General features: G+C 48.2%; 1 protein-coding gene across 4 annotated transcripts in view; it reads right to left on the bottom strand.

The window, feature by feature from the left end:
- Window positions 1-23,558, bottom strand: part of ITGA9 (integrin subunit alpha 9) — a 333,129-nt gene that overhangs the window by 283,469 nt on the left and 26,102 nt on the right. For 3 of the 4 annotated variants that reach the window (XM_081824368.1, XM_081824372.1, XM_081824364.1), the window contains exons 4-6: window positions 22,350-22,473; window positions 9,462-9,529; window positions 733-862 (exon numbers count right to left, since the gene is read on the bottom strand). In XM_081824368.1, coding sequence (XP_081680494.1) covers window positions 733-862; window positions 9,462-9,529; window positions 22,350-22,473 — 322 coding nt within the window. Of the gene's footprint in view, window positions 1-732; window positions 863-965; window positions 1,173-9,461; window positions 9,530-22,349; window positions 22,474-23,558 lie in introns of those variants that run through there. The other variant, XM_081824377.1, reaches the window with a different exon arrangement.

Genomic DNA, 23,558 nt, shown 5'->3' with positions numbered 1-23,558 from the left:
TATCGCCTCGGATTCACTTCTCCGCACGTCCTACCTTCCAGAAAGTGGTCGCTTTTCTGATGAGAGAGTTGTTGCTCTTCTTTTCTTCGATCTCCTGTTGAGTTTGTAGGTGTTCAGAATGGTTTGATCCCTATCCAGCTGAATTCCTGAGAGGAGATGAAATCCAGGTCTCCTACTCCTCCGCCATCTTGCTCCGCCCTCCTTATTATTTCTTTTTTAAGGAGAGGGAGAAGCAGGCTCCCCACTGAGCAGGGCGCCCAATTTGGGTCTCGATCCCAAGACCCTGGGAGCATGACCTGAGCCCAAAGCAGACACCCAACTGACTGAGCCACCCAGGCACCCCCGGTTCTTACCATTTCTATTTGCAACTGGTGTGACCAGGAAGCAGAGACCACAACCAAAGAAATACCATGGAAAACCAGAATTATACTGCACTCATTTTGTATCTGAACTTAAGTAATTGCTCAAATAAGAAAAAACTGTTGCTTCCTTGGAGGTCCAACTGTCAGCTCTGTAATTAAATCACAGTTTTAATTCAGACCCCTCCTTTGTTCTCTACCCACTAGGTGTGAGGCTCGATATAAGGGGCCCTGGCTAAGAGCGTACCTAATTAGAACAATAGACGTGAAAGCCAACAAACTCTTCTTTCCACCAGTAAAGCAACAATTTGTGAGCCAGGTGAGAATCGCTCCCATTTCCCCTTCTTACCTGTCATGTCCCTGAGCTACTCACCCAGGTAAGTGTACCGTCTGTTCATGATTGCTTCATCGTTCAGTTTGAAATAGGTGTTGTCCGTAAGGTTCAGCACTTTGACCGTGCCGGCCCAATAAAATGACCCTGGGGCACCCATCACCACCAGCTCCTACCAAAGAGAAACCCAAAGGTAAATAAACAGAGAAGGAAGCTGAGGAGGGGAGCAGGTGGTACAATGAGAAACACAGCCACAGCCAACAACTCAAAGATACCTCACATGAAGGACTTTCTTCAGCTGAGCAACAAAAACAAAACACCAGATTCCTTGGCATTATGGAATCCATCATACATGCAAGGTCATCAGGAATAAAGACGAAGATAGCCGAGCAAGGTGACAGAATGAGGAACATACCAGGTTCCTATGCTACCCACGGATAAGCTCTTGCGTACTTCCTCACCTTCACAACGGGATCAAATCAGGATATGACAAATATTGCACATTGTCCTAAATTGCAGAATTCCAGGAAACAGTGCTCATGAAAAGACACCACCCCCTCACCCAGCCTGGCCCCCAACCCCACCTGCCCCATACAGAGCAAGGAGAAAACAATGACCAGAAGCATCTTTGCAAAAAACCGTGCACTAACACTCCAAGGAAATCCCCGCTCCCCACCAGTCCTCGCTCAGGATGCCCTTCTCAGAGAATAGAATCTGGATGCAAAAGGAATGTAGAAACAAAGGTAAAAGTTGTCTGAGCTTAGTCTAAATGTCTCCTGCTTATTGAGAGCCTTGTGGGCAGACTGAAAGTTGCTTTTGGGGCCACTGTGGCCCATTGCAAAATCACAACAAAATCAAGAGAGCAGAGGGGCACACCAAGGGAAGGACAGAGACTTTTGACAGCCAGAGACAGCACTGCTATTAAAAACAGACCCAAGGAGCGCCTGGGTGGCTCAGTCGTTAAGCGTCTGCCTTCAGCTCAGGTCATGATCCCAGGGTCCTGAGATCGAGCCCCGCGTGGGCTCCCTGCTCTGCAGGGTGCCTGCTTCTCCCTCTTCCACTCCCCCTCCTTGTGTTCCCTCTCTCTCTCTGTCAAATAAATAAATAAAATCTTTAAAGAAAAAAAAAAACAGACCCAAGAGGGGCACCTGGGTGGCTCAGTCAGCTAAGTGTCCTACTCTTGGTTTTGGCTCAGGTCATGATCTCATGGGTCATGGGATCTAGCCCTGCACTGAGCCCTTGGGATCCATGCTCAGTGGGGAGTCTGCTTGAGATTCTCTCCCTCTGCCCCTCTTCCCACTCGCATGTGCATGCTCTCTCTCCCTAAAATAAATAAATAAATCTTAGGGGAAAAAAAAGACCCAGAAACACAAAGACACAGTGGTCTCCAGCATTTGCATCAGGGGCAAATGATCCTGTGCCCTCAATGGGGCCAAGAGCAGGTTTGTGCTACAAAACCATCTAATGAGCAATACTGATGAGAATCCCAAGTGCTTCCAAATGATGCACCTACCTAAGGAAGTCAGCACAGATAATAACTACATGCCTTCACCCACAAGAATAGGCATCGTCACTATGCTAAAGAAAGTTGGAAATGATCTAGGGGCGCCTGGGTGGCTCAGTCATTAAGCGTCTGCCTTAGGCTCAGGTCATGATCCAGTGTCCTGGGATCGAGCCCTGCATGGGGCTCCTGGCTCAGCAGGAAGCCTGCTTCTCCCTCTGCCCCTCACCCCTGCCCGTGCTTTCTCTCTGTCTCTTTCAAGTAAATAGGTAAAATCTTAAAAAAAAAAAAAAAAGTTGGAAATGATCTACACATCTAGCAGCTGGCATCCTAAATCACGGTACGCCCATTCAACAGCATCATGCAGCAGTAAAAACGCTGTAGATGTAACAGCACTGAGACAGGGCCACAAAGTGCTGAGTTAACGAGGACAGACCAAATAACATGCAGACTATGATCACGTTTTATAAATGGAAAAAAAAAATGTGTACAGACAGACAAAACAGAGACCAGAAGGAGAAGCCCCAAACGTTTATGTTTTTTTTCCACTGGGTGACAGGATTACAGGGATCCCTCCTCTCCCCCCTTCTTCTGTCACTCTCTCTTTCTCTGTGTGTCTCTCTCTCTCATCCCTAAAATTTATTTTGTGTTTTTCAAAATCCTATTTTTTATTTTTTTAAAGATTTTATTTATTTATTTGAGAAAGAGAGCACAAGTTGGGGGGAGGGGCCAGAGGGAGAAGCAGACTCCCCACTGAGCAGGGAGCCCGATGCAGGGCTTGATCCCAGGACCCTGGGATCATGACCTGAGCTGAAGGCAGCTGCTTAACTGACTGAGCCACCCAGGCACCCAGTGTTTCTTCAAAATTCTAGAACAATGATTAAACACTGACAAGGAAGTCACCTCAGAAGACGCACAACACATGCAAAATGGAGCACACACTGTGTGAGGCGAACGTGATAACCACTACACTACGGAAACCGGCCGAGCACACACTGTGTGGAAACTGTTCTGAGGAGAGGTGCCCACTGCCTCCTTTCATCCACTGGATGACCCCGGCTGAGGCTTTCATTCCTTCCTTCCCCAGCAGGGAATCCCTTCTTTTGATTATCTATCAAAATGTCTACACTGCAGTAAGAAACAATAAAAACTATTTTCCTAACAAAATCATTAATTTTTCATTCAATAATATTAAGCATCTACTATCATGTATGAAAGCTTATACTAGATACACAGATCAATAAAGTCCCTTTGTATGACATTCCCAGGGGAAGGCAACATGGAAACATACAAATTATTTTAGAAAAAAAATTCTATCCAAAAGGGTTCAAATAAAGACAATTTCAGGGGAAACCCCTCAGCGGCACAAAAACCCTATAGGTGCAGACCATACAGACAGTGGACACCAGACGCCGCAATGTCATCGAGGCCTCTCAGTGCGAAAACACACCCACCGCTCCCTTGGCCCTTCGAGTTCTATTTCAGAAACGTCCATCCAGGCTGACCCCTCTCTGCAGAGCTGGCCTCACCACTGTCAGAAGCTGCTGCTTTCTGACAAGTCCCTGAAGGCTAGATCTTACTACAGGGATCCTGAGTTTCTGATGACAATTCGTAAAGTCACACTGAATTCCGAGAGCAAATGTCTGAACAAGCCAGAGCCATCTAAAGAGAAAGAAAAGAAAGAGCTCACAGGCAGGACAGCACGTGTGCAACCACGGTGGCAACAGGGCAATGCTTTGAACGACGCATGTGCTGTGGTCCATTTGGGAAAGAACCTTAAACAGGAGGGTGTGAGCACAGACAGAAGACAAGCCACCAGATCCTGCCTGAATGGCGTGTTGCTGGTGATTCAGGAAGGTGGAGACCAGGAAAGACTGTGGAGGGACACTGCATTCAGGTTCTGAGGTCCTAGCCACACCCCCAAGGGAGCTGTTGATAAGTTGGACATTCTGAGGCATCTCACTGTTTTATAAAAACATATCACTTCCTGCACTCAGAGTTCATCACTGAAAAAATAGGTGGTCAGTGCATTCATTCACTCCTGCCCCTATACTCTTCTGTATAAGGGGCTGTGCTAGTTCTAGAAGGAACATTAGACAAACGATCAGTTCATCAGAGGAGAGAGACTTTTTCCTTGGCCTTGAGCTCAGAAAGGAATTTGGAATCAGGTGTCCAAACACACAGGGCATGGAAGAACATAACGACCATTGGCCTCAACACCTGTAGTACACAGCATATATAGAGCTTTCTCCACCTGCAGCTCTTCATAAGCCAAAGCCCTGAGCATGACCAGAGACCCATAAGGCTCTCTGGTACACCAGGTGGTAGACACATTGTTTTCTGATGATTTAAATCAATCCAATCCATGAGAGCTTCATGTCTAACATATCCCCACACCCGCTCTCTGAAACACCACAAAGAGGTTAAGACAAGGTAATCTCTCTCCTCAAAAACCTTTAAACCAAAGCTATTGTCTGTCTGCCCTCTCCTCTTCGTGCTCATGCCTCCTTCTCCCTCGGTTCAAACTAGAGAACCTGAGGCTGAGCCTGAGACCCGCGGGGCTGGGGCTGGGGCAGAGGAGGGGCAGGAAAACAGCATCTTCCTGGAACTCCCTGTATTTGGTTTTCCCATCCAGTAGAGATGATGCCTGTGCCCTTTGTCACTGTTCACCAGTGCCAGGAAAATGGTGTCATTGCTTAGCTCCCCACCACCCAGGAACAGCCAATGCAAACAGCACACAGAAACGCAAGCTTCTCTGCAAGCCAAAGGCCACACCACCTAACTCCCATGTGGAATCCCTTCCATAAATAGTGCGGGCCTTTTCCCAAGGTACATTTATTAGCAGAACCTCCAGAGGCATAGGGGCATGTGGGTGTGCCTGAGAAGCCACGGACTTTTCTCTGTACACCGCTGCAACCTGGTGCGAGTGGGGGAGGGGGGCAGAGGGGCACTCAGGATCTACAGCAGAAGTCTGCACCCCAGACTTCTACCCAGATGTCTCCAGGCTTCCATGGCAGTGCTCCAATGCTGGCGGGTTGGTCCATGTCTTCTCTTGCTACTCACAAGTATCTGTCTCTGTCACCCTAGGCTACAAAAATAAATAAGGTTCCCAGGAAGCTCTCCTTTATCCTCAGTGGCAGGCTAAAACTCACATGGCATCTGTAGCTCAAACAGCTTTGGTAACCCCTGGGTCACAGACCCTCAGGTCAAGCAGGCACCTCGGGCCAGAGTACTTGGGAGCCACATGGCTGCATCTGGAAGGCCACAGAAGCACATCCAGCTTGAGGGGTAGCTGCCTGCCCTGTGCAGGGACAGCCCAGTCCACAGCGAAAGCCAGCCCAAGTAACGGGGTCAGCAGGAGGGCAGGGGAGGGGAAAAGTGCTGCCTGACCCCTTCAACCACATTTCCTGCTCAGCCTCCAACAGCTGAAGTTCCAGAAACAAGAGAGGCAGTGAGTTCAAAGACCTCCTGTTTAGGGAGGCCAAAGCTCAGGGCAGCCAGAAGACAGTGGCCGGGTCAGAGGACTGAGCCTCCCACTCACTGGCCCCACAAACCCCCATCCATGTACCGCGGCCCCACTGCTGTTTGCCCACGGTTCCCAGAGCCTGGAGTTTCAATAGGTCCTCTCGTTCTTGCTCACCTGGAGCTTGCGCAGGCCCCTGGGCTCCCCTCCACCCCTGCCCTTTCTGCTCCTCCCACCAAGCCCTCCTTCTACCCAGCCCCAATGCCCTGTCTTCCCTGACCTTCTGCCTGGTGAGACCATAATGACACCCCCTCCCTGGGAACTCCTTCTGTCCCTCAGTTCTCCATCAACATCACTGATGAATTCTCATTTCTGCAATGAGTCTACTTTTTCTCTTCCCACTGTCGAAAGGAGGTCCCCTCCCCCGCAACCCCCCGCTCCACCCTGAGCACACCAGTCCCCTCAGAGAGGTACTAGCAATGACCAAATCAGAGCTTCCAACTCAGGTTGGGTTCTGGTCCCTGTATCCAAGTATCTTCTAAAAACACCTACAAGTGTCCCATCCATCACCTCACACTGCATGTGTTGAAAGCAGGCCCATTCGTTGACCTTCCCCAGTGATTCTTCTCTAGACAGGCTTCTTCCCACTGGGGCATCACTGTTCTCCAGAACCCTGCCTTAGAACCTACTTCTTCCATCCCACAGTCCTCTGGCCACCCAGCCCACTGATACCGCCTTAATATTCTCCAATTCCCCTGGTCATTTTTTATTCCTGTTGTTTTGTAGCTGGACCACATCATAGCCTCACACCTGGCCTCCCTCCTGGCGCTCCCACTTTTAAAGTCCTGGGCACACCAGCCCGCAAGGTCTCTCTCTCCCAGCACTGCACCCATGGTGCCCGTCACCTGCTTGTGGACTTACAGTGGTGCCCTGTTGCCTCTTCGGCAGAGTCAGACTCTGCTAGACTTTACCAGAGAAACGACAGCCACGGAGGTTATATAATCTCAGTGTGCACAGAGATGGAAGGAGAGCGTGAGCTCGGCATATGGCAGGATGGTACTTCAAATCAATGGGGATAAGAAAACCTGGTTAGCAGGCCAATATGAGAACAATCAACTACACATTTAGGAAAACAATGCAGTTTGTTTCTACCATATAATGTTTGCAAAAAGAAATCCAAGATGTATTGAAGAGAGAAATCTTAAAAAAAAAAAAAACTGTAAAAATTCTAGAAGAAATTATAGGTAGATATTTTGTATTCTTAGGAGAGGGATGATCTTTCTGAGAAGTCTAGAATCCAGAGAGAAAATGATTGATGGATTTGACAAACATGACTGTGGGACAGCAGTACAATAAAGACATCAGAAGCCAACTCAGACTGATAAAAAAAATTTACAACACATATAAGAAATAAGAGATTAGTGTTGAAACTATCTTGCAAGTTCCTAAAAATCAGTTAATCAAAAATAAGAAAAAACAAGAGAATAATGGGCCAAGAACATAAACAAGCAATTTCTAAAAAGACAAATGGCCAATATTTGAAGACTACTACACTAATAATCAGATAAAGGGACATCATAGCAAAATGAGGTACCTTTTTATAATGACAAGATCTGGTACTGGTGAGAGGCTGTAGGAACAATGACACACAACTGGGGGGCTGTCGGTTGGCAAACACTTCCGGAGTGCAATTTGCCAGAATGTACCCAAATTCAAATGTTGGATAGCTTTGGCCCCAGCAATTCCTCTGCTACATTTCTCTTCTGCAGAAATGTGTATTTGTGCACAAAAATGCCACGTGTGGGGACCTCCAGCCCCATGCTGCCAGGGAGTCTGGTACGTTCCAGCAGCAGTCCCAAGTCTCTGAGGCTGGAGGAGGTGAGACTAGGAGGGCAGGTAACAGGGGAGGCAGGAAAGGTAGGAAGCCCCGGGCAGCCAAGTGGAAGAGTCTGGATCTTACTGTAAGTATGATGGGGATCCAGAAGGTTCCGAGCAAAGGAGCGCCACAGTATTTTTCTCATTTCGAGAAGGTAGCTGTGGCTTCTGTGTGGGAAGAGGCTGTGGCGAGGCAAGGTGGGAGTGGGAAATTGGGAGGGTCCTGCTGTGGCGTCCTGGGCAAAACAATGGTGCCCTAGGCTTATGGGAAACAGTGGAGGCAGAGAGAAATGGAGGCCTCTGGGATAGGTTCTGGGAGCACAGGAAGTGGGACTCCCTGATGGCTTGGATGCAGGAGAGGAAATAAGAGAGGAATCTTGCTCATTTGGGTCTAGGCAGCAAGGACGATGGGTGGCACCATCCACCGGGCCTCCCACGGAACTCTGTATGGATGGTCATAAGAATCTCACCAAAGTGACAGCGAAGGGGTATAGTAAGAATTAGAGGGTGCAGACTGCAGGGTTGGTGGAGAAGCATGTCATGTTTGTTGGTCTGAGAGTGAAAGACACCTTTTCTGACTTTTCTACCCTTTCCATGATGCTTTCTGAATGAGATGCTGCATTGCCGATTGTCTATTTTCTGAATCTAAATAGCAACGGCAGAAATTAAGGTAGGCAGTTTTGCTCCAGATCGGAAAGCTCTGGACACTGGTGGGTGTCCCCTCCTGCAGCTCTCTGCTCTCCTGGAGCAGGAGAAGGAGAGTGGGTGTCAGAAAGCCAGGCCCATGGGCTAGGACACACAGTGTGGATTTTAATCTACCATGTGATGGGAAGCCACAGAGACAGAATGACAGAGTTTGATTCTGAAAGATTCCTCAGGCTACTGTGCAGAAAACACAGGGGCGGGGGTGGAGAACAGATGTAGACTGAGGTGATGGAAATGTTCTCAAGCTAGAGAGGCCGTGGTTGCACAACACTGTCAATGTACTAAATACCACTGGATTGTTTGCTTCCAAATGGTCAAAATGGTCAATTTCATGTTATGTGTATTTTACTACCAAAAAAAAAAAAAAAAGAACAGATGCAGGTAGACCAGTTCAAGACCAGAATATCTTCAGGTGATGATAATGGCTTTTCCAGAAGGGTGATGTGGTGGGAAATTAAAGCTGTCACATTTGGGATATGCTTAGGAGGTTAAAAGAATAGGATTATAGATTAATTAGAAATAAAAAGTACTTTTTTGTTTGGGCCTGAGCAACTCCATGGATGCCTGAGCCACTTATAGGACCTGGCATGGAGCTTTGTACACGGCAGACAATCAAAAGATGTTTGGGAAATGAGGAGTTTATGTGAAGGGTGAACTCACAGTAGGCAAGAATCACTTAAGAACAGTCCGTAAAGTTGTACCGTCCGGCCAAAGATCATGGTACGACTGCATGACTGCACAGATACAGAAGTATTCAAGTCTACTGTCCTTTGGAATCTGGGAAAGGGGCTGGCTGAGTTATGTATAAAATCATAAAATCTCTCCATGGAGTTTGGAAGAACGATAGGAGGTGATGCTTAATATATCCTCCTCACTGCCAGCGATGAGACACAAACTTGACTGAGCACCATCTCACCTGCACCCCTTCGAATCGGTTCCTTCCATGGGGCACAGGGTCCAGAGAACTCCTTAGAGAAATTGTCCAAATAGGTGTCTCCTCCCAATGAGCCCACCCACTCCCCACCCCAGTAGTCTCTGGCCAGCAGGAGCCCCCACCTGTGTCAATCACTTTCCCAGGAGGTCACATCCAGGGACCAGAATCTACTCACTCACAGCTCAAGTATGTGGGGGCATCGGCAATTCCATCTCAAGGAACTACCGAGACCACAATCCACCAGGAAACGAACAGCAGCAAGAAAGCAGAAATGCCCAAGAGCCGACACCCACCTCAGTGAAGAAGCCTGCTATCCCAGCCTGGCAGGAGCCGTGTTCCTCTCCATACTTCTTCTTATACTCTAGAGGGGAGGGAAGGAAAGAAGCAAACCACAGCCTCGTCAGTGTGTGCTAGTCGTGTGGAGGAGCCGCCGAGAGTGCTGGCCACTTCCCCGTGCACCGCTGCGGGCTGGGCCCAGGGACGCCTTCCAGACTGGCGCGCGGAAGGAAAGTCTCCAGAATCCACTAGACCGCAAAACTCCAGGCTCTGGTGCCATCGGGCCCTGAGGCTGCCAAGCGCCCCAGCAGACTTCCTCCACGCGTGTGGGGAAAGAGAAGCAACAGTCCTGGTAATTAAGTGGGAGGCTGGTGACGATTATTTCATTTACTTCAGAAAGGATGGAGAGCCCCAGTAGGAAAAGGAGCTGAAAACATAACCCGGAAATGGCATGATGTGGCCATCTCTGTGTGGAGTCCCCTGGAAGACGACCAAGCCTCCCAACATGACACTCCACAGAACTGGAGGCAAGATGATTTCTGCCATCCAACCAGATACCAGCCAACAGAGCCTGGGGCTACAGGAACAAACCCGCTAGACCTGCTCCAGCACTCAACAGTTACTCTCTCCCTAATGGTGTTTTGGTGATGCTACCCACGGACACCTCCATCTTCCATCAAAGGGGAAGATCTCTCCAGGTCAACAGAAACAAAAATGGTTAAGTGCTTTTCCTCTACCATTCCCTCACAGTTCCCAACACCCTGACCCGACAAAGGGGCTTTCTGTGCTGCTGTTGTATTTTTAAGTTGGAAGGAAGAGGGTTTAGCATGTCCTAGGCCCTGTTAGCTACATCCACTCATGCCATTTCACTGATCTCTCATCCCTGGCAGCGCATATTGCCATCTGTGAGTAGTATAACTCCCGAGGCTCAGAGAGGTTAGGTGAATTGCCCAAAGTCACACAGCTACTAAATGGCAAAAGTCAAGATTCACATTAGTTCACCTCTGTGGCCCATCAAAGGTTCTACAGAGTGATTACACAAAACCCAGGAAATGACCAGCCAGCTGAAATCATTACATGGGTAAAGACAGAGAGATAAGAGAGATGTTCAGCTCAGATGACTCAAATTAATTACACTGCCGGATGAGGGCTCATGGCTGTCCCTGGGCACTTGTAGGCCTGGGCTACCCTACAAAATAACCCAGTGATCCCCCATGTCACCCCTGGGCTCTTGGCAAATCTCCGGTACCATTAAAGGCAATATACTTAATTTTGAAACAAAATAAATAATATGAAGGAACAATGCAGCTGTGATTGCAACAGTGCCACTTCCTGCAGCTCGAGAGCGTGTGAGAGAGAAGGGGGAAAAGGGCCCTGGGGAAATACACAGAGTAATTCAGTTTCTAACAACACTCACCGCAGAGCCTGGTAACATTTTCCAGTAAGTGGCCATTAACCGACTGCTAAATTACAATGGAATGTCAATTGAGTTACTCCTCTTCCTTGTGAGGGCTAAATCAGTTCCTCCCTCCTTGTCCTGTTATTCCAAGGAGAACTCACAGGCCTGCCAGAAAGCAACCCACAGACGATGGGACTCGCCTATTCTCTGCAAAGTCTTGCACCCAGGCTGGGAGGGGGTCTTGTGCAAAGTCATAAAGAGATCATGCATCAAACTGTCTGATGGCAAGAAATAATAAAAATTAATAATAAATCCTACATCAAATAGCATAATGGCAAGAAGGATCAAAATGTCCCAACCCGAACAGTTATATTATAGCTGGAAGTTCTGGCAAAAAGCATATCCACCCCCACTGACTCGAGGGGTTACATACCCAACTCTAACTCTCCAGCAAATAAAACAAGGAAAAGTCAGACCCCACCAGCTGAACAAAGCTACAGTGTAGGACACACCAGTTCAGCCTCATACATTTATGACATGAATAAGAATTACGTAGGGATCTTTCATGTATTAAAGAAAACAGTCTCGTGGTCTCCTTTGTAACGGGAACTCCAAAAATAGTAGATATGAAAACTTGTCTTTCTCCACCTCATCCCCAAACTGTGCTGGCCAGCTCTATGCCAGAAGCAGGACGCAGGGCTTCTAAAGGGGCCACAGCCATACTGGGAGCTAGGAGTACCCCACTCCTGGCCCCAGGAGAAAGTCCTGCAAAGTCAAGCCCTACTACCAGCATCCCAGCCTCAGCCAGCATCAAGGTACCGTTAGAGGCCAGCCCCAGAGTCCCCAAGCTGGGACTACCTCATCAGGGGTCTGAGGGCCAGGGACACACAGAAAACAGGCACTATCCCACTGGCTTTGACTTTCTGAGACCCCAGGGTCTACACCTGCCTTCTTGGAGTGCTCTAGAACAAGGAATCAAACTATGTGGGGCTCCTAACTAGTACCCATAACTCTGACCTCCCAGAAACTTCTGTAACTCTTGATTAACCACTTCAACTTGGAAACAGGCTCCAGTCCTAATGCTTCTACCCCTACCCCATCCCATCACACCTACTTTGGGGGGAGGCGAGGCAGCTGTGGCAACTCTAGTCTAGGAAGGCTCAACTGGTGGGACTGGATTAAACACTTTCCTATTCTGAGCCATCCACGGTCTTCCAGAACTCCTCTTCAGCTTCTCTGTGTGGGTGATCTTGCAGGGAAATGTAAATGATACCCTCTCCCCATCACAAAATGTGTCTGTTCATCACAGTTTACGGTTTATTCAACACCAAGATGAACTCATCGATCTCACTGTCCCCAACACCAGCCTTATGCCAGTTACTGGTATGGTGTACTAAGGGAAGGTGTACACACAGGTTTCTCTGTGCACAGACTCAAGGCCCAGGCGGAAATGTGAGAGGACCAGGTACCTTCCTCCAGCTGCTGAGACCCGAACTCTCCAACCTGCTTACTTGGGACCTTTGGCCCCCTGCTCTGCCAGCCCTGCCTTCTGTCTTCCAATCAGTCAGGCTCCCTGACCTCCATCCCCAGGCTGGCTTGGAAAGGAGTTGCGTCCTGGGTACCGGGAATCCTGAGTTCTCCACCCAGAGACACCACTAACCCCAGAGACCTAAGGATAGTCGTAGCTGTGAATGGAGTGCGGCAGGGACCCACAGGATTGATGTTTCTGGGCTTTCCAAACCTAGACTGGCTAATTCTACTTTGGGCAATCCCATCTCCTTTGGGGCCTCAGGAGGAACAAGATAGAATACCCAAGAAGAATTCCTCCTTCCTGAGAAGGGAGGTAGGTATGGAAACAGGAGGCTGCCCCATCCCAGTGTCCTCAAGAAACCCCCCAGGTCACAATCCCTCCCTCCATTGAGAAGTCCAGGCAGTGCAGGCTGGAAGGATGGGGTGGGACCTCCTCCAGTCTCCGGTGTTCCCAGAAGCACTTTTCCTGCGCACACACAGGCTGGGGGCCCTGCTGCGGGCGGCTGCTGGGCACGTCCACCCAGTCGCCACCTGCCCCAGGATGTGGCCGGGCAGAGAGCTACAACAAGCTGGTTCCGTCCCTCGCCGCCAGGGAACAAAACACTTCTCCACCTTGAAGCAGCAAAGGGGAATCAGGGTTGGCACGACAGCAGCCCGCTGTCCTCCTGCAACCAACCTGACACTGCTAAATCCAGGGGAACTGAATCTCGGAAGCAAAAGATGTGGTTGAACAAGGGGACCTGAAAATCACCTGGAGCACGGAGGAACAGGTTGGAAAGCTCGGTCTCTCTGCCGTGGGTGGGTTTGAGTTACTTGGCCGGCGTCACACACAATTCATTAAGTTATATGGTTCCTCCACTCTAAAAATGGTAGTATTTTCCTTGGTTTAGCTGCTGGTTTTACTAAACCCTGTTTAAACAGAAGGCAATTCAGAGAGGAAAAAATACTCATTTCCACATGTTCGCAACCCACAACTCAATACATGGAACTTACACTAATGAATTTTAATTCATTTAAGAATTAAACTGGGTGGGGTCACTTCCTGCACTCCTCCTGAAATGCTGGTGGGATAAAACCAACCCATGGAAAGATCAAGATCTATGGACAGTGTAAGATATTATTCCTACTAATCTCTTTCAAAGATAGTCTTTTTAATGCATCAATTTTAAAATTGTTTTTTTCCAGGGCGCCTGGGTGGCTCAGTCGTTAAGCGTCTGCCTTCGGCTCAGGTCATGATCCCAGGGTCCTGGGATCGAGCCCCGCATCAGGCTCCCTGCTCAGCGGGAAGCCTGCTTCTCCCTCTCCCACTCCCTCTGCTTGTGTTCCCTCTCTCGCTGTGTCTCTGTCAAATAAATAAAATCTTAAAAAAAAAAAAAATTGTTTTTTTCCATAGCTCCTGAACTTAGCCATGAACTAGAGAAAAAAACAGCTTTCTAGTCTCAAATTATTCCTGAGTTTTGACTCAATTTCTGAATAATACCAAATAATTGGTCATTAAACAATTTAGAGGACAATGAACTTGGGCAGACAGATCTCTACTAGTAACCAGGCCATTTCAACATATAAAACTAAAAAGACAAAACTGCCCACAGTTGTGAGGGACCACAGTCTAAATGGGAAGGAAAAAAAAGGTAAATGACCTAAATAGCTAGGTTAGAGAGGAAGGGAAAATATTTTATCAAAATAATGGACAATTAAGCAATGGTGGGCATTAAAGGCAAACTGCATAAAGCTAGCAACTTACAATTATGTAAGAGAAGCTTTAAGAGGGGAAGAGATCTTTACAGCATGTCTATATAATTCGAATCCCATCCATTTCTTTTACAGATGAAGTCACTATTGCTCAGAGAGAGCAAGTAGTCTACAGCCACACAGCAAATGAGCCTGAGGCAGGATTAAAGGGTGGGGTTCCTGACTGCCAATCTGTTTCCGCCACACCATCTTGCTTCATGGAGCACATTCACCGTGAGAACATTTTCTTCCTTGAAAAAAAGTGTTTTCCATCAATGGATGAATGGATACACAAAATGTGGTATATACATTCATTCAGTGGAATATTAAGTCTTAAGGAAGGAAATTCTAACATATGCTATGATATGGAAGAACCTTGAGGACATCATGCTAAGTGAAATAAGCCCATCACAAAAGGACAAATACTGCATAATTCCACTTACATGAGGTCTCTGAAGAAGTCAAACTCATTGAGACAAAGTAGAATGGCAGTTGTCAGGGCTGGAGGGGGGGGCGGGGGCAGGATGGGGGAAGGAGAGAACTCAGGAGGACAGAGCTTCATTTTGGGACAATGGAAAAGTTCTAGAGATGGATATGGTGGTTGCTGTACCATAGTGAATGTATGTATGACACACTTAAAAATGGCTGAAATGGTAAATTTTGTGTTATGTATTTTTTACAAAAATGTTTAAAAATTTTTACTGTTTTGTAATCTTTAAATAGTTCCTTCCACCCAGAATCTAGTACCAACTTTGCCAACTCCCTACTTTAGAAGCAGAAGCAAGCAACTTCAACTTACTGTGTGTTATAGACTAAACATAGGTGTCCCCCCAGAATCCGTATATTGAAACCATGCTCCCTTGGGAGGTGATTAGCATTAGATGAGGCCACCAGGGTAGAGCCCCCATAAATGGGATTAGTCCCCTTTTGTCAGGCCTCAGAGAGCTTGCTGCTCTCTGCTCTCCACCACATGAGGACACAAAAGAGGGCTCTCACCAGACACTGAATAGGCCAGGGCCTTGATCTTGGACTTCCCAGACTCCAGAACAGTCAGAAATTAATGTTTGTTGTTTAAGTTACTCTGTCTGTGGTATATCTGTTACATGCAGCCCGAAATGCCCAAGATGTTGTACATTATGTTATCTTTCACCCCTCCAAAAAAGTGACCCTGAACATGGGACAGTCACATCTCAGTGAGAGTCCCAGCTCAGAGCTGAGGAAAATTCACATGATGACCAAAACTGAACAGACTCATGGAATAACTACCACTGAAACATGGACAGTCAAACCACTGTTCAGATGTGAAAACCAAATGCTTACAGTAAGGAAAGATCTAGGACATAGAGCAGAGGGGCTTCCCAGTAAAATGTTATCAGGCTGAGGGGCCCCACCTGCCCCCTGCACCTGCTGGGACTCTATATTTTGTGCCTACAACTGTAAAATTGCAACATAGCTCGAGAAGTCCCCAGTAGAGTGTCCTAAAAAATCATACTAAAATTATCACATAATAGATTTTGCTCAGTGAGGGGCCACAGCATGCCAGTAACCCCAAAGAAAACCAGCCTCCCAACAGAACAGGTGGTACAAAGAAACCTGCTATTGAACTTCAATGCCAACAATCATTTCTCTACTTAATGAGCCTGTGACCTTCATCAGCCTCCCCAAGACTGTTTTCTCATCTGTACAATGGGGATAAGAATTCTTACCCCCAAAATGAGGTCATTACTCAGTATGATCATATATGTTAAGGACCCTAACATGATCCCTGGCAGCCAGTAGGTAAATCTGAATCTGTCAGTTTCTCTGAAAAGAAAAAAAACCCAAGACACCCGTCATACAGATGAGCAATTTTAGAAGAGGAGATTCCTAAAATTTAGACATCTGTAAGGAAAATATTAGACAATATAGCTTAAGCAGTCAATAATTCCACACAATGTATGGAAACACGTTGGAAGTACAGAATATATTTGTGCCCATGGTAAAAATTCTTGGCACCAAACTGAAAGCTCGATGGGGTTCCCTGAGCCCCAAGAGCCACTGCCAGAGACCTGGTCACCTCCTCTGGCCCTGGCTTTTCCCTCCAGGTACCCTCCCTCCCACTCTCTCCACCTCAGGGTCCCTCTCCGCCTTAACTGGCTATAATACAGAACTACATCTGTTTCTAAATTTGCTGTATTTACTTAAATGAGATAATTTTTATGAAAGCTCTTTAGAAACCATAAAATTCTATGTAAATGTAGAGTTCTTTATTTAATAAAAAATTTATGGGGCTTGTTCTTGAATTTTTAAATGGATCAACTTAGCTTTTTATGGTTCTCTCCAAAACAAAAGAAAAACACAACAAAATAAGACAAAACCTCAAGTCCTTTTCATTTGTAAATGGCTCTTGATTGATTTTTATCCCCTGTGGAGCCACAGCATTCAACACTAGACAGGGAAAGAAAACTTCACATGTGAATGGGTGATCTATTTCCTTCTCTAGAAATGAGCACTGTCTTGAGAGATGCCAAAAGCAACTGGGAATAAAAGGCCAGTCACCCCCAGATTAAAAAAAAAAAAAAAAAGTGGCACAGAAATCTTTGGAATCAATGGGACAATTTTAAAGCACAGTGAAATTGGATAAATTCAGACCCCAACAATTCCCAACTTGAGAACATTTAAACACGGCATGAATTAAACTTTAGATCATCTACAAAAAGGGGAGAGGAGTGCTTACCGGCAAATAAATTGTGCAAACAGGATCTTTAAAGATACTTAAGAAATTATCATCTTTTCATGGAGTCTTTTTTTTTCATGGAGTCTTAAAATCATTTTTGTAATACCCTACTTTCTACCCTCCATTATCTATTCATTAAAGCAGGATTTGCTAGAAACCTTCTCTGAAGGCTTAAGGATACTTAACTAAAAAATTCGTACTTATCGAGTGTTCACACTGAGCAAATACCTCTTCAGTAGGTTAATCTCCCCATTTTACAGATGAGAGCACTGAGGCTCAGATGGTTTACCCAAAGTCACCCAGACAAAGTAGGAGCCATGGGTTCAACCACGGGAACAAGTGAGCAGTAAAGCCAGATTCTGAAATTGTATGTTAGACCCTGAAAAGCCAGGGTCTAACATACAATGGTCCTCTAATTGTGCTTCTTTATCTGTGTTTCACCTGGAACACTTTTTGTTAATGTAGCAGAGCTAAAAAAAAAAAAAAAAAAAAAAAAAAAGCCTCCCCAATTTTTCCAGATTAGTGAGGCTTTTTTGTCACAATAAAAAGATGACTTGGGGGCTCCTGGGTGGCTCAGTCAGCTGAGCGTCCAACTCTTGGTTTCGGCTCAGGTCGTGATCTCATGGGTTGTGAGATCGAGCCCCCAGTGGGGTTCCATGCTCTGCGGGGAGTCTGCTTGAAGATTCTCTCCCTCTGCCACTCGCCCCGCTCACATGTGCACTCTCTAAAATAAATAAATCTTAAAAAAAAAAAATAAAAAAAGATGACTTGTTTACAGCCCCACTCCTGCCAAGCTCTGGCTTCTTGTCTTGGCGGGCTCAAGGGCAAAGGATGAAAGAAATCTCTGTGCCTGATATTAACAATGCACTGACTTAACTTCGGGGAGCCCTAAAGTACAAGTTGGTTAATAGTAACAGGTCTCAGAGTGTTCGCTCTTCAGTTTACAGTTTCCCCCACGTCGTCCCGCTGAACTTCCAATTTTCTCACACACTCGGATAAAACCAAACAACATATGGTAGTAATGATGCTGCTCTCATATCCCACACAAACTAAACGGCTGACTTAATAATGGTATGCTCCACTGGTTTATTTTACTTTGTGTCCGAAATTCATTTTTGTTTCCCATTCCCTCTACATTTCCTGGTTCCAAACAGGATATTCTGATAGCATTTCCCACCCAACCAGAAACAGGAAGCACCTGAAAAGTCACGAGAAAAATGTCTTTGTGCCAAAGACCAATGTTTTAAGAATTCGAAAGTTCGACACAGTCTAGACACGGGCCCACAGACTTCGAGGCTTTTATCTATTCAACCAACCTGGCAACGTTCTGAAACAAGCACAGTTGCCCCTCCGGGAGACCCAAAATAAAGCCGCAATGAGAGAACAATGTGTGGTCTTTCTGAGCACTTCTGAATTTTCTCAGGAGCCCCCCGATGAGAACCGTCAGAGGTAATGCAATGGAGGCCCAGCCACAGGCCTGAGGCCATAGAGACAGAAGCACGGAAGAGTGGCCCCCCACCAAGCCCTCATGTTCCTCAGTGGTCCTTCAGCTATTCCACAGCAGGCACACTCAGAAGAGGCAGGGCCCCTTCCTCCCCTCCCAGCACCCACTGCCATGACCAACAGTGGATTCCCATCATTCTTCTCTTCCAGGAGCCCCCGTCAGCAGCAGACTCTAAGCGGGCATCCATTTCTCCAGGTTTACATGAAATAAGCCGTCTTAATGCCACTTAGAGCTTGGATGCAGCTTGGGCCTCTGGGGAGAGGTGCCCTGCGGGACACACTGGCATGAACTTCTCTCCCCACACAGCTCTCCCACTTAGTGAACATCATGTTTCCTCTGTTTTCCCCTGTAGATGGGGAACTTCTCAACAGCTGGGGCTGTGTCACTTGGGTTTTATCTATGAGGCACTTAAGATTATGTGGACTCGGGCACCTGGGTGGCTCAGTTGGTTAAGCGACTGCCTTCGGCTCAGCTCATGATCCTGGAGTCCCGGGATCGAGTCCCGCATCGGGCTCCCTGCTCGGCGGGGAGCCTGCTTCTCCCTCTGACCCTCCCCCCTCTCATGTGCTCTCTCTCTCTCATTCTCTCTGTCTCAAATAAATAAATAAAATCTTTAAAAAAAAAAAAAAAGATTATGTGGACTCTATTCCTAGCAGACAAATTAGTCACCCCACAGTGATTAACACATTTGCCCAGCATACAGTATGCACAAAATATGGAATATCAGCATATATAGGCTTAGCGTACACACACACACACACACACACACACACACACACACATTGGGCACTACTCTGAGAACAGACAAGTTTTACCTCACTTCATCCTCTTCACAGAACCCTGAGGTAGCTTAGGCACATTCACAAGGGCAAAGCCAGGACTTGAACTCTGGCAGTCTGGGTCCACAGCCTGTGTTCTTAGCCACCATGCTACTTTGCCTCTCCATTGCATGACGCATGAATAACAGAATGGAAAGAAAAACTTGGCCTTGAGCAAGCCACACCACATCTCTAGACCTCAGTAAAGATAGGCTCGTCGAGATGATATCCAAAATGTCTTGTCAAATTCTGAAATACTTCTGTTGTACTGTACTTAGCTGTAATGTGATCCCTCACTTGGAACAGAGAGCTTGAGTCACTGAGTTTTTCCACATTAAGAGAAAAATATAGTTGCTTTAAGACCCAAAGTAGCCCACAAAACTGGGAGGGGGACATCCCCAAAGCCAACAGAGCACAGGCAAGGGTCCTCTAACTGGGACAACATCCTGCCAAGTCAGTCTTCTAGAGAAATCTGAGCGTTTGCCACCCCTTGCCTCCTACAGAAACAAAAACCACAGAAGCATTCTCCTCAGTGCCCCATTCTTCTAGGGGCTGCTCTTATACCCCAATACTCCCCAGCCCCATGAATGAGTTAGCACACAGAAGTGTGTGTGTGCCCATGGAGAAGGAAGACTGGGCAGGGGTACCACCATTTTGCTAATTTCTTTGCTGGCTCCATTTGGCCACCATTAAGTCAAGGTACAGTCAAAGAGCAATCCTGGCAGCCTGGGTTGATTGTCCATCCACCGCTGTGTGAGGAATCTGGGATCACGCGATGAGCCCCACGTCAGCTATTACTGCATAACGACCATGAAATGTCTGTGACAAATGACAAGCGTTCCTGTCCCACTCCGACTCCCACAGATCAGCTGGGCTTTGGCTGATCTAGTTGGGCTCCGGCTGCAGGTTCGGTTCAGGTCTGTTCCACACGTAGCTCTTCTGGGATCAGTGAGTCACAGGGGGCACGTTCCATGGTGAGGGTCCCAAGCACCCAAAGGGGGAAGAAACACACCACACCTCCTAAGGCCTCAGCTCAGAGCTCTCACACGCTTGTGAATGAGGGACATGTGGAGCAACCCTGAACCGACAGGTCACCGGGCCCTGCCGTGGCTCCTCCTTGGCTCATGCGGGCTTCCACCTTCCTGCCAAGCATCAGGGGCCCCACCCAGACCCCGCCGCCCTCACCGTTTCCAGGATGCAGCCTGGCAGCCAGCACCTGCATCTCCCTGCCGGGGGCCTTCCCTGCCCCCACACACGGCAGGACAGAATGATGGAAAGACTCCAGCCCCTACACGCCTCAGGTGGATAATCCCAAGGTGTGTTCTCTGCTGGCCCCAGAGCTCCCCAAAGACTGGGTCCCAGCTGCCCATGATGGTAACTTGTAGGTAGCATCCCTTATGGGCTGCCTTCCCTCCTCTTCTTGCTTCCCACACCCCCACTGGGGTCTTCTGGAATGACCTACAGAAAACTAACCATATTCAAACCCAAGTGAAGGGAGTTGTGAAGATTAAATGAGAGAAGGCATAAAGTCCCCAAACCAACACTGGCCCAGTGCTGAGCTCACAGCCACTTAATGACACATCATGTGCAAGCGTGAGCCACGGTTGCTACAAAGCTCTAGCAACCTCTTCCGAGGTCTCACCTTTTGCGTTCTGACGCTTACGGTGGGATACAGAGGAATCACCAGGGACAGCAACATGTCTCTATTTCACAACACGTCTTCTGGGAAAATCAACATCCTGGTCCTATTGCATAACTAGTCTGGATTCAACAATCACTGACTCCAGCACCCCCATCAATTCCCTCACCTCTCCCCAGGCCAACGAGCTACCCGAGGAGTTGCTCCAGGAGCTTCCCCTTTTCTTCTTGGGGGTGGGGGGGCAGTGAGGAATAAGCTGGGGCAGTCAGAACACAGCCTTGACCCCTTATTGATGTATTTCTACTATCTGTCCCTCTCTGTCAACTACATTATATCCATTTTTCAGATGGAGTTTTTCTTCTGACTGGGGCAATACAGAGATAAACAGGGCCAGAGTTCAATGCTGACACAGAGGAAAAGAACAAGGCTCGCCCTCATGGAAGGACAGGGTTCATGCCTCCTGCGGAGAACCCGCCAGTTCTTCCATGGGGCCACTGCACGGAACACCTGCTTGGGACACCAGGGTCCCCTTCAGGGCCCTGGAGGGTCCTCCAGGAGGCAGAAAAATGCATGTGTCCAGACAGCATTTCTCAGAACCATCTTTGGGGGCTGCAAAATTGGAAGCCTAAGAAACCCCAGGGAGGCCCAGAGGAAACATGGACACAGGCTAGTGGAGACTTCGGTCCAAGCAAGTAAATTAGAGGGAGAATTAAAATATAAATAGCACAGCACTTAGAGAGGGAACAAGAGCTAGCTCCCTCGGAATTAGGCAAAGAACACCGGAGTGTACAAACTATAAAACCGATGAAAAGGAGAGCATTTCCTGAATCCTTAAATCTCAAGTTCAACTGAGCTAAATAATGATCAGCTCAACAAAGATTTTTTTTTAACTTAAAAAAATGATGATGATCAGCTCAATGGTGTTTGGAGGTTTTAAGCAGGGAGCCTGAGAAAATACATTTCCTTCCAAGATCCCAAGTGCCCCTTGGCAAAGAGGTCTTCAAACTGTTGTGAGAGTATGGGGACCAGATGGGAAGGAAAGTCAGCCTGGGGACGTTATGGAATGACTGACTCCTGGGTTTCCTCTTCCTGCTGCCTCAGGACATTTGTCCACAGGAGCTGTAGGACCATCTGGGAGCTGGGACCATGGAGGCCATCTGAGCCAACCTCTGAATTTTCAGGCGAGGACATCGAGGTCCAAAGAGAGAAAGTAGGTCTCCCAAGGCTGCCCAGCATGTGGCAGTGCCAGAAAACCAAGTTCTGCCTGATCACTTGGCTGAGGCTTGGTGAATTTTGGTCTGAGACTTCATATAGCTAGGTAAGCACTGTGAGCTCTGGGGCAGAGATGGGCAGGGCTGGGGCTGGGTGGGGCCTGGAACCATGGCCCCCTGCTCACCCCCATTCCCTGGGCAGGGCTGTGGGTGCCAAGAGACCCACTGAGGACCCAGTGCCGCCCTCCAGTTAGAGTTTGGAAAGTTGAGGGAAACGGAGATGATGGGAGTTGTTCAGGGCACTGTGGCAGGGGTGGGGTGGGGTGGGGGTGTGGGTGGGGAATCAGCAGCGCTCACCTTCATAGCAAGGGATCAGCGTCCTGCCTTTGGCCTGGAGATTGGACGGGATGATGTAACAGAAGCCATGGGGCAGGATATGGTCTGTTTCATAGTAGATGTTCTTCCAGCGGTGGGCACAGGCCTAAAGGACAGAGAGGGGGTCAGAGCAGGAACGTCAGTGCCAGGAGGTCCCAAAGCAGAGCCCTGGCAATGCCAAGTGGTTCCAGGGGAGGAAAGGGGCAGAGGGGCCAGAAAGCCGTCCTCCCTCCTGCCCAGCCACAGCTTGGCACCAGGTACTGTTTGGGGTATCAGCAACCTATACAAACAAGAACAAGCCCCTGGGAGGCTACTAGGAAGAAACAGCAAACAAACAAACTAATAAGGGTTGTACCTAGTGCTGAGCCCTGGGAAGGAAAGACCCGGGGTTATGGGACAGAGACTCTGGGGGTGGGAAGGACAGAGGTCAGGGAGAGAGCGCCAGCCACGCTGAGCACGAGGGTGCGGTCATCAGGTGCTGAGAAAGCACGTGAGAAAGGCTTGGAGGTTCAAGGGAAAGGAAGGTCATTGGTGGGCTGGTTCTGGACTGTGGTGGGAAGAAAGAAGTCAGAGAGGGGACAGGGTCAGCCCACGGGGGTCTTGTAGACCTTGGGGACTATTACTTTAGTGGACGTGCAGGGGAAGCTGACAGAGTCTCATACAGGTGAGTGGCACGATCTGCTCTACAGTTTAGAAGGACAACATAGCCACTGTGTGGAGACCGCAGGTGGGCAAGAGTGGAAGTGAATGTCCAGGTGACAATGGACGCTGGCCTGGCCCAGGATGGGGGCAGTGGAGAGGAGAGGAGGGGCTGGCTTCAGGGTGCATGCTGGGGGTAGAGCTGATGGGCCCTGGGGAACCACCAGAGTGGGGGAGAGCAGGAAAGGCAGGAAAAGGGAATCAGCTGAAGGTAAGACAACCCCCAACAGCCACCTTGAGGCCCTCAGGCCAGGATGGGTATGCTATGCATGCCTCACAGGTGCATCTGTTCACTTAGGCACCCAGCAAGTATTTACTGAGCACCTACTGTGTGCCAGGCTCTGTGCTAGGCCCTGAAGATACAGCAATGAACAGTCAGAGCCCTGGGTCAGTCTGGTGGGGGAGACAGACTCCAGCCCTCATGAGGCTGCTGGACAGCAGGGCACACTTTGGGGAGCTCCTGTTTTGAGCTGGTTCAGGGCAAAGTAGCAG

Source organism: Leptonychotes weddellii, chromosome 1, assembly GCF_054177405.1.
Source record: "Leptonychotes weddellii isolate Sample4059 chromosome 1, ASM5417740v2, whole genome shotgun sequence".
In the NCBI taxonomy this organism is placed as follows: Eukaryota; Metazoa; Chordata; class Mammalia; order Carnivora; family Phocidae; genus Leptonychotes; species Leptonychotes weddellii.
The sequence above is the reverse complement of the archived record's forward strand: the minus strand, read 5'-3'. Positions and strand labels throughout refer to the sequence as shown.